The sequence below is a fragment of the Guillardia theta genome (genome assembly GCF_000315625.1).
Source record: "Guillardia theta CCMP2712 unplaced genomic scaffold GUITHscaffold_11, whole genome shotgun sequence".
Taxonomy (NCBI): domain Eukaryota; class Cryptophyceae; order Pyrenomonadales; family Geminigeraceae; genus Guillardia; species Guillardia theta.
Window position 1 is genome coordinate 921,655 of NW_005434663.1, and position 10,722 is coordinate 932,376.

At 53.2% G+C, this 10,722-nt stretch overlaps 4 protein-coding genes across 4 annotated transcripts; 1 reads left to right on the forward strand and 3 right to left on the reverse strand.

Annotated features, from left to right (window-relative positions):
* Window position 1: 1 nt before the first annotated feature.
* Window positions 2–316, reverse strand: GUITHDRAFT_102901 (hypothetical protein; the record flags this gene model as incomplete). The annotated part of the gene is made up of 3 exons (XM_005838563.1): window positions 2–47; window positions 100–171; window positions 225–316. The coding sequence occupies 3 exons, from the start codon at window positions 314–316 to the stop codon at window positions 2–4; spliced, it is 210 nt and encodes a 69-aa protein (XP_005838620.1).
* Window positions 317–1,414: 1,098 nt separating this feature from the next.
* Window positions 1,415–2,777, forward strand: GUITHDRAFT_134531 (hypothetical protein; the record flags this gene model as incomplete). The annotated part of the gene is made up of 4 exons (XM_005838564.1): window positions 1,415–1,941; window positions 1,999–2,387; window positions 2,432–2,658; window positions 2,721–2,777. The coding sequence occupies 4 exons, from the start codon at window positions 1,415–1,417 to the stop codon at window positions 2,775–2,777; spliced, it is 1,200 nt and encodes a 399-aa protein (XP_005838621.1).
* Window positions 2,778–2,966: 189 nt separating this feature from the next.
* On the reverse strand, window positions 2,967–4,001 carry GUITHDRAFT_134532 (hypothetical protein; the record flags this gene model as incomplete). The annotated part of the gene is made up of 5 exons (XM_005838565.1): window positions 2,967–3,145; window positions 3,194–3,236; window positions 3,287–3,624; window positions 3,672–3,860; window positions 3,911–4,001. 5 exons carry the CDS (start codon window positions 3,999–4,001, stop codon window positions 2,967–2,969), a joined length of 840 nt encoding a protein of 279 aa, XP_005838622.1.
* Window positions 4,002–7,107: 3,106 nt separating this feature from the next.
* GUITHDRAFT_161576 (hypothetical protein) lies at window positions 7,108–10,476 on the reverse strand (the record flags this gene model as incomplete). Its single annotated transcript, XM_005838566.1, has 20 exons — window positions 7,108–7,310; window positions 7,353–7,380; window positions 7,427–7,501; window positions 7,549–7,786; window positions 7,958–8,021; window positions 8,069–8,228; window positions 8,282–8,405; window positions 8,479–8,556; window positions 8,660–8,710; window positions 8,947–9,041; window positions 9,093–9,159; window positions 9,208–9,278; window positions 9,327–9,396; window positions 9,448–9,521; window positions 9,573–9,622; window positions 9,673–9,695; window positions 9,743–9,867; window positions 9,905–9,976; window positions 10,061–10,215; window positions 10,368–10,476. 20 exons carry the CDS (start codon window positions 10,474–10,476, stop codon window positions 7,174–7,176), a joined length of 1,866 nt encoding a protein of 621 aa, XP_005838623.1. The 3' UTR covers window positions 7,108–7,173.
* Window positions 10,477–10,722: the final 246 nt, after the last annotated feature.

The following is a 10,722-nucleotide window of genomic DNA, read 5'->3' on the forward strand; positions in this document are numbered from 1 at the left end:
TTTAATGCAACACCTCACCATACTGGTACTGGTTGCCCTCACCAGACCTGCAATTCAACTCTCAGAACATGATACATACAAACACGATTGTATGCCAACCTGTCAGGGAAGCGGCTGGCATCGAAGCCAGTGGGAGCAGGAACGTAGGGATCGTACTGAGCCTCCATGTCCCTTCAAAGACAACAATCAGACCGCACGACAAAATAAATGAAAAATTTGCTCACCACTTGTCCGGGAAGCGCTCCTCGAGCATGGGGGCGGAGGCAAAGCGGGGCATCATGGCCAGGGACTGAGCGGGGAGGATCTTGAAGAGCATCTCTGTATAATTCTTCAGATTGACGTGGGTTTGAGAATAGAAATGTGTTTGAACAGTCGGTACATCGATTTGACACAGCACAAACAAGAAACAGTCGAAAGCAGCATTCGAGTGTACAATTCACATAAAAATAAGGGATAAATGACGTGAAATTATGTGAAGAGTACACAGCATTCATCGATTGGAATAGAGCGCAGGTTCTTACTGCAGGACAGATCATAGTGATTTATGCACAAATGATTCACAAGAATAATTGAAAGGACGACGCCGTCAAAGAATTACATGATCCTCGTGTAAATTTTTGGATCACAAACTTGTTATCAGACAAGATTTTCAAAGAATCATGGATGATCGAACTGAGGGACCTCGACGTTGGGTTATCCAACACTCCACACGAAACAGATCAAATCTTTTCAGCAGTGTTGCATCAGAAGGGAATGATGCCAAAACAATGCAGGTGATCTGAAGGTTTCAACGACAAGCAGAGCGCATGGCAGAAGGGAAACAAGGAGCAAGCCGATCCTGATCAACAGGAAGCAACCGTGACGAAAGTTCATATGAGGCCATACCGAGGTTCCTTTGACTCTTCACGAATCGCCAAAGGATTATCACCTTCGCGGGGCGTTCAAGTTCATGTAACAGTTATAAATTTATCTCAATATTTTAATATTATAAAACATATTTCAAATATAAGCTGGAAATATGGAAGATGAGACCCTAATGGACAGGGTGTTTTCGAAGAGTTGCTCATAGTTGGGGGATGAGGGACATTGGTTCTGTGCGGGGAGGAGGGTAAGCAGATTCGGGTTGGGTCAGGGTGGGTATGAGGGTGAAAGCGCAATGCGCTATTTCTGGATGCCATGGAAGGCAGGGCTGATGGCGCGACGCGTGTGAGGAGAGAAGGAGAGCGAGGAGGAGGCACACGGGAGGTTGGAGGATAGACAGAACGAGACTAGCAGCACGACGACAACCGGACTGCAACCGGACGGCGACTGGACGAGAGGAGGAGACTGCAAGGAATCCCGAGGAACTACCGGACCGGAGAGGCTAAGGGAGAGTGTGCGAGAAATTTCGACAGGATAGGGAGGGCCCAACAGGATGATGCACTCGTTGTCGCACTGGATCTCACGGGACTACTTCCTTGGGCGTCCCATCGACGACATCTTGTCGTATCGGACAACCAAGATTGTAAGGGTCCAAGACCGGCTTGTAGGACTAGCGGATATCCTGATCAAGACCCTTGTGATAGCGTTCGTTGTCGCTGTCTTGTTGATCAAATATGGGGGATTCTTGGAAAAAGAGCCCATCAGTGGCAGCGTCAACTTTGTGCTCCTGGGAGGCTTCCATGGCCTCAACTACACTGATTTGCCGTACTGTGCAGAATTTCCATGCAAATTCGCGGATGTCTACACAATCTCACAAAGCAATCTCCACGACAGGTTCATCCTGATCGCAACGATGATACAAGAACGCAGCCAAACGAGGAGATGCAGCGAAACTGATGATGTCTGTGACCACGACTCTCCATTCAAGGCACAGGACATGTCCTCGTATTATGCAGCGGGTGTTGAGGACTTCACTCTCACGATTCATCATGAAGCTGTTGCCCCCACGTTCTGGTCTGAGTGAGTTCTTGCGCTGCTGCCTGATGAGCGACATGCGATCTGACGTTGAGCTGGCAGGGACCGAGTAGATCGGTACAGAGGCAGCTCCGAACAAATGAAAGGGAAGCTGGTGTCGTATCGCGATGATGGGACAGGAAGAATGGCGACGTTGACTCTTGCGGAGTTCAACACCGGAAATGCGGTGCGGATGTCGATCAAAGATGTTGTTGCAGCTGCAAACCTTGATATTGATGCTCCTCTTCCCGATGAGACGTCGCCAGTGAGGAACACGGGGGTGGAACTAGACTGTTACATCAGGTACTCCAACACGTGGAGTTGGTTCCCTCCTGCACCCGAGCTGAGATATGAGATGGAATTCGTCATGGCGAAGAAACAGCTCTCATGGATGAGCAGCGCGTACCAGGCTGTTGGATTCGGCGATGCAAGGATGCTTGTCAAGCGAACAGGTGAGCCGAGCTGATGTTGACACCTTCGCTCATGTTGTGTTCAGGGATTAGAATCAACTTTCATCAGTCAGGGATGATAGCGAGGTTCAGCATTGTAGAACTCTTCAAGACGCTGGGAGCTGGGGTCTTGCTTTGGCTTCTCTCTTCATGGCTCATGGACCAGTTCATTACGAGGTATGCGCCGCTGTCTGAACGGTACGAGGCTGGAAAGTATGAGTTCACGGAGAATATCTACAATCTCAGAGTGTGCCAAAATGAAATGAACGATCAGGTGATGTAGCGTTCTTGACATAGATGACAAGTTCTGATCCATTTTGTTTGCTGCGGTTGCAGATTACTGAGCCTGAAGGGGATGTATTGGAGCGACTGAGAACGGATAGTCTTAAATAGTGTGGGCAAGATCATGGAGGTGATTTGCCCTCCCGCGATTGTTACCTTTCGAGAGTGTCTCCCATGTAAGTAGCTTAGGAAAAGAAAGTTTTCAATTATACAAGTGAAGTATACAAAAAATATCTTGCAGAAACAGACAGACATCAACATAACAAAACAACAAAATTGAGAGTAGTTGTCATCGAAGAATCAGTTGAAGATTCCAGACAGGAATCCATCGCTCTTGAGCGGGTCCTTCGTGTCTCCGGTCGTGCTCCCAGACCCTCCTTTGGGCTTCATGAACGAGAAAGCTTTCGCCCACGCACTCGTGTCGCTACTTGTATCACTCGCGCTCGTTGCGCTACTTGTAGGGTTGGCCTTGGCCTCTTCTGATTCAAATATCAAATGTGAGAGATGTCACAGAGTGATCTGCAGACCTGTACTCTTGGGCTCCGATAAAGAGGGCGAGGAAGAGATGACCTGAACAAAAGTTTCTTAGCGACGCATGCTAAGCAAGGGTCAAACAGCACCTGTGGGAACGAGGCAGCAATAGAACTTTGCTTGGTCGAAGGAGAAGCAACAACCGAGTTTCCTTTAGCTCCCTCCATGGCATCTTGCATGACTTGAACAACTGAGTTAGTACACGACAATGCAGCATTGACAAGGAAGGAACCGTTCGTATGTGCGTCCTTCTCCTGGTCTTGAATCGTTTTCAGCAGGTCATTGGCTGTTGGAAGCGTCTTCTCTAAGTTCTTCTCGTTGGCCTCCACTTGTGCCGAGCTCAACTTGGGGTTCGACGAGTCAGGAATTTGCCGTATCAATGAATCGTCGTTGAAGACAGGAGGCGGAGGCCCGTCATCGTCCTTTCCTGAGATTCAACTCAGCACGTCGAGACTTGGGCATGCAGACACTCACTCCTGAACAAGCTCCCATCCATCACCTGCTGCTCCACAGAGCGAGGTGGCGGAACGTACACTGCGTTCTCACCGTACTTTATCATGTTCTGGAAATCGTTGTCGATGTCATCTTGAAGCCTCTTCATCCTTGCCTGCACAACCGCCCTGGCTTGCATGCACTTGGCGTCGCAATGCACCGTAGAGTTTCCTGTCCCTGTCCGGTCATCACCTGAAACATCCCTCCTCTCGCATCCTTACCTGTGCTGTTCTGAGCGCCCGAAGACGAGAGCGTCGAGAACTGCTCAGCCTTCAAGGACGCAAGGAGCGACTGATCGAGAGCTGTGGGCATGGTCCCAGAGAAGAAACTCCTCGCGGTAGCATCTGTGGACGTCTCGAGTCCGAAATCTTCGAAGCTCGTCACTTGCACAGACAGAAAGGCAACGAGAGTCCTACCAACGTCCTTTATGCAGAAGCACAGCAGGAGCACCCCACAGACCAGAGCCTTCCAGGATCCTTGAGCCCTGAAGGATCGTCATCATGGATTTCACCAGGTCTCCTCGGCTCTCTACTCTGACTTGGCTCTCACCCGGCACTTCATCTACTCAGTCCATTTTGGTCCTCTGCCATGCCAACCTCTCTCGCTCCATTCCTGGCCCTTTGAACCCATCACAGCCTTCCTTTTCTCACTGTCACTGGCATGCTATCCCTTCCTCTTCCCTCCCTCCCTCCCTCTTTCTCCCTCTCCCTCTCTCCCTCCCTCCTCTTCCCTCCCTTCCCCCAACTTGTTGCTCACCGCATGATCTATTAGCGGTGATGATGCCCTCATCTCCCCTATTGGCCTCACTCATCCCCCTCACTCACTTATCACCACATCCCCACTATGATCCATCCCTGAAGGGCCGACACGTACGCAATGCAAGGGAGGCGCAGGAGGGTCAAGGGAAGCGAGGGAGGAGGGGGGGGGGGGGGAGGAGAGAGAGGGAGTGGGAGCATGTCGATGAGGGCGAAAGATAGGAGGAGAATGACAGGCAGAAGAAGGCAGAGGGGAAGAGCGACGAAGAGGAAGAGGGGAGCGGGGGGGCAGAGAGGGCGAAATGAAACAATGTGCCTACAAACATAGAAGGGGGTCTATGAAGGAGCACGAGATAGGAAGAGAGATAGAGGGAAGACGAAAGGAGATTGGAAGGAAGATGAGGTGGGGAGTGACTGAAGGAGGGAGAAAGGAAGGGCGCGGTAGAGCTGGGAGGGGAGGGGAGGGGATTGGCACCAGGTATCCTATTCACAGAGCCTGAGATACAGATAGACAGAGAAGCAAGGAGAAGGAAGTAATGAAGCAAAGACCTTTCTCTGAGATGTCGTGTCTGATTTTCATCTTTACAGCATCATGGTAGACCAACCTGTCACTTGCAAGCTCCTATCACACAGCATAGCATGTCATCCTCCTGCTGTTAGCAAGAAGAAGAAGATTTCCGAGGTTGGTCCCAAGTGGGCAGACGACAAGTCAGCGGAGTTCTGCCAATCCTGCGGCTTCCAGTTCAACATTCTCATTCGCCGACATCACTGCAGGCATTGCGGTATGCTCTCACTCCTGCTTGAAAGCCTCCTCGCTATGCTCGTTGTTCAGATCTCTGACTGGTACTGATGCAGGGTTACTCTTCTGTCGCTACTGTGCACAGGACAGGTGGCCCCTTCCCAAGTTCGAGTACCTCCATCCTGTCAGAGTCTGCAGGAAGTGCAGCCGGCTGTGCTGGAAGGCAAGGGAGAGGAGGAGGAGGAAGGAAGGGGATGACGGCGATGGCAGGCGGAGGCTCTGCTGCAGGCCATCTCAAACAATGACATCAACTCTCTTGCCAAGTACGTGCAGAGAAAGAACGACTGCAACCTACACACCGGCATCTACCCTCCTCTCATCATCTCAGCGGCCGCAGGTCTGGACACCCCCTGCGTTCCCCTTCCGTTCTACGTTTGAGGGCCCATTGTAACGAACCGTCGGCACAGGGTTCTCGGAGATCTGTCGGATCCTGATGAAGGGAGGAGCAGAAGTGAACTATGCGGTCCCTGCTCCGAAGAAGACAACCCTCGTGACCTGCGCGTTCTGCAACCACATCGACGCCCATGTCCCCACCCGCAATCACGCTTACGAGTGCCAGCGATGTCACGAGGTCACCCACACCATCCACGACACCGACAAGGCGGCGGCATGGAAGGGACTGGCGCCCTCAGACCACATAGGAATGACAGCTCTGCATGCTGCCGTCAAGATGAAGGGACACGTTGATGTGGTCGGTTCCTACTCCTCCTCCTTCTCTACCTCCTCTTCCTCTACCTCCTCCTTCTCCTCATGAAGAACCTGACAGGTAAGGGCGCTCATCACCAACGGAGCAGACTTGGACGCGAAGACTCACAACGGCAACACTCCCCTCCACCTCGCTGGTGACCTTGAGAGGTTCTCAGTTTGTTTGTGATGATGAGGAGCAGCTGCCAACGGCCATAACGACTGCTGCAAGCTGCTGGTTCGGAGGCAAGCGGACGTCAATGCTGTTTGCGACTTCGACGGAGATACTCCGCTGCATCGTGCGGTGAGTCCTCCACCCGGCACTTGTTCGTTTTTCTTTCTCCTCCTCCTCCTCCTTCTCTACCTCCTCCTCCTCCTCCTTCTCTACCTCCTCCTCCTCCTCATCATCATCATCATCCTCATCCTTTTCCTCCTCCTCCTCGTCAATCACCACCACATCTTCCTCACACGCCTCAACCCCCTCCACGTTCTCGCTGCCATGTTCCACGTTGGTGTCTTTTTTTGTCTTCTTCTTCGTGCACCAGGCACTTGCTCACTGTAGATCATCAGGTCCGGGAGGGACACGTCGACGTCGTCACCCTCCTCCTCGAGTACGGCGCCACCAAGAATCACAAGAACCTCGAGGGCCTGACGGTCACCCAGCTGGCGGATCGGTGAGGGCGCTAGGCTAGGCTGAACTCCTTCCGCTGATCCGCATGCAGCAAGAAGAAAGCTGACATCATCTCTGCCCTCTCTGCCCCTGTCGCTCCCCACCATCCGTCGAGGTGATGTGTTGCTGTGTCTTCTTCTCTCCCCCGAACCCCAACTCGTTCTCTCACCTTGTTCTTCTCCTCCTCCTGTTCCTCATCTTCATCCTCCTGTTCCTCATCTTCATCCTCCTGTTCCTCATCCCCATCCTCCTGTTCCTCATCTCCATCCTCCTGTTCTTCCTCCTGCTTCTCCACGTCTCACAAGAGACGCAGGGGCCCGGAAGGTTCGGCGTCTCCTGCACCCGACTCAGAGGACAACGATCTCCACGCGCAGCTCTCGGAGACGTTCGCTGTCAACACCGTGCATCACAGTGGAGGGGATGCTGTTGAGGAGGAGCTCGAGGCTGCGGCGAGGAAAGCTCTACAGCTTGTAGATGATATCGATGACTGATCGTTGAAAGTCGCGGCTTCCCTACGGATGTTTTAATGGCTTCTTAAACAAACCTTCTCAGATCGATTCGCCATGATCAAGTCCTTCAACTTCGTTGCAGGAGCGGACTCCTCCTTACTGGCGACGTCCTGCTTCGTTCCACTCTCGTCGGAGAGGAGAGGCTGCTAGACAGGTAGGGATGCGCTGAGGTCGGCCGCCAGACCGCCCTAGTCTCTGAGGCACCTGAAAAGCATGTGACAAGAGCCTGGAGGAACAACTCCTTACCTCCTCCCTTGCAGCTTCGCCGCAACTTCTGTGTTGAGATGCATCAGGCATGAAGTGACACAACAGGGAACAACCTTCTTGGTGCATGAGAGAGCCCACGAGTAGAAAAAGAAGCACAGCTTCAGCTGACCCCGCAGGTTAGCATAGAGCTGAGAGAGCTGTCAGGAGCAAGGCAGAGCCCTCACGACGAGCTCACAGAGCATGAATGCTTCAGGTGGAAGTGATGAAGGTTCTCCATCCCCTGACGCAGCATACGATTCTCCTGGCACCGGCTGCCGTCAGCTTCCTCTTGCCTCCTCCTCCACTCCTTCACCGCCTTCCACTCGTCGAGCTGCTTCTGCAGCTCCTCCGCCTCCTGTCGACTCTCTTCCGCAGCTTTCCCTCTTTCCCGGGCCACGAGGTTCCCCTGCGCGTGCTCGCTCAGCTCGCGGAGGCTGCAGCCAGTCGTCAGCTCCGTCGGGGGGGATGAGATAAGTCAGGACATGAGCTGCTTCCTCCTGTAGACCCGAACGCTCCTCCTCCACTCCACGATCCTCGACGCTCGTTCCTTGAACCCCCTGAGCAGAGTCAACTAGTGCAGACTGAGGGTACCGCGATCATCTGACCTCCTGCCTCGCACCGCTGCCCACCATGCTCGGAGTACCTCCCTCCTCAGCTTGTTGTTGCGAGCTGAGCGAACAAATCAGGGGGTCAGGGATGGCTCGCGACCTCGTCACATCGTTTGAGTTTGTTCTCCTTGAGCAGGCGGATGTCCTTGGAGTCCCTCCATTGAAACGAAACCTGACACGAGCTCTCCGCCTGCCTCTCATTGCCTCTCGGCCCGCTGCTTGCCAGCACGATCTTCTTGTCGCAGTTCTCCTGCACGTTGAGGAAGGCCTGCAGCAAGTCGAGCAAGTGAGGCCTCCCTCCTAGCAGGCTGCGAACCTTACATGCAGGATGTTGAACCCATACGACAGCCGCCTCCTGTTCCTCTTCCTCTCGAGATACTGGAAGTGTCGCTTCAAGAAGATGTTGTGTGAACTCTCCCTGCACCATCTCCGCAAGATCGTGCTCCTGCAGGCCCAGCACTCAGCATGAAAGACACGAGCATCCGACAGGGTACATTCGCAGGTGCAGCGACCGAGACCTCAGGAAGGTGTCGGCCAGGCGAGCTTGGCTCTGCTTCCTCTGACAACGCAGGTGCAACTTCAGCCATCGGTAGAACCTGCGGGAAGGTGAGGGGAGGGGGAGGAGGCAGCAGCGAGGACGACGTGCTCTCCGCAGTCAACAAGTCGAACTCCTCGTGCCTTGACTGGAGCAGGACGTACTGGATCCTCTTGAGATGCTTTCTCTGGTAGACTTCCTTCATCTCCCGGAAGCTGAGAAGAGTTCAGCTGGATGAAAGTGAAACTTGTGCAGTACCACTGAGTGACAAGTGCAGCCTCCCTCCTCTGCGACGTTAGCATCTTCTTCCGAAGAATCCTCCTCCGAGTCCTGCAAAACTCCTTCCAGGACGCGAAGATGCTTGACTTTTCTCTCTCGGTGCGTGAGAGCGATCTTGATCTATCAAGGCCAACACATCACGGAGATTATCCAGACTTGTCTCCACACGGACCGCAGGAGATGGTCTCTTCGCATGCAAACTTCAGCCCACGAGCGCAGGCAGGAGCTCAAGGTGTGCTTGCTCAACTTCGAGATGTTTCGCATCACCTGCGTGCATGTCAACGCCACGCTTTGAGCCTTTGAACACACTCAGCTCACCAGTTTCACTCCTCCCAACTGCAACATATCGAGCCTGGTCTGCAGCATGTGAACTTTTGCCTCCAGCCTTGGAGGGACGAGTGAGAAAAGGTCCTGTGTGCTGCAGCATGTGTACCTGACGCATCTCATCATCTGGTTGGAATGAGCTTCATCCAGATCGAGAATCTCCCCTCTCATGTCGTCGATCTGCTAAGGGTCAGTCATGCTAGCACCGCAGAGCTCGTGGGCCATCACCAGGTCCACCAGCGATCTCTGAAGATCCAGAGTGAGGTTCATGTGATGATCGAGCTCTTCCGTTCTCATCCTTGCAAGGTCTGACGTCAGTAATGAGGTGAAGAGTCTTGCCGCATCTCACTTGACCATCCAGAACTGACTGCCGTGCTTCCTTCCTTGCTCCAACAGTCTTTGCATGGAGTTGAGCGAATCGATCTGAAACAGTCAGAGATCAGCGAACATGGAGACATCTCCAACTCTTCTTACGCATTCAAACACTTTGTTGAGAGCAAGCTGCCTCTTGTCTTCGAACATGTCTGCAGCACAAATGTCAGCAGCTACCGCGCTTGCACGGGATCAAACTCACCCACAGAATGTCTGCTGGATCGCCTGAGAGTGCAGTCAGCGAGCGGGACAGAACAAGCCACGATCCCAACCTCGAGTAGTCGTAGTGAACTTCCTTGATGTCGTCGTAGACTGAAACCGGCGAGGCCTCGTCGGGGGAGTGAAGTCTCGACGCCACCATCTGCATCGAGTCTTGCTCGTCCCACTGCTCCTCACACTGAGCAGCTCACCAGGCACAGAGAGGACAAGCTCACCCTGCCATCGAGCTCGACCCTCCTCTTCTGTGTGCTTGACAGCTTCGACAAATCGTCTCTCAAGGTCTGCAGCTGCTCGGTGGGTAGTAGATACAACCACTTCTTGTCTGGGGAAACTCTTCCTCCCCCTCCTCCCCCTACTCCTCCTCCTCCTACCCTTCCTCCTCCTCTATCCACGCTGAAGCTGAGCCTTCGGAGGGGTGAAGTAGGTTTGGACGAGTATGCAGGCGCATCCTCTCCCAGGATTGGGTCCGGCACGGATCCTCTCCGACGTGAAAAGCCTGGCGAGTTCATCTTGACTCCATGGCACCCTGTGAGTTAACGTCCTCCTCTTCCTCCTCCTCCCCCTCTGCTATCCTCCTATGCTGAATTATCCTCGCTCTTGTCTCCTCTTCCTCCCTCAACCTCGTCGTCCGCGCTCACGTTCCTATCCTGCGATCCCGAGCATCGGTAACTGTCCGACCTGAGGCATTCGGAGAGTAGGGCCTTTCCCGAGACTGCAAAATGTAAACGAAAAATGTAGTAGGGGAGTTGAAGGCGAGGGGGGGGGGGGGGAGGAGGAGGAGGAGCATGTAGAATGATTCACACAGCTTCGCTGTCTCTTTGCATGCGCATACTTGATGCATCCATCAAACAGCAATGAATATCTGCTTTGAGGCTGGACAACTCCCGCTTCATGCCACGGGGTGGGGGATGAGAACCTAATGGGCAGAGAGCTTGAGATGGGAAAGTGATGGCATCATCTTAGATTGCATCTATACGTTCGAAAGATGGAAAATTCTCAGTCTGAGTTGCTTCCCTCCTGTTTCACATGCTTC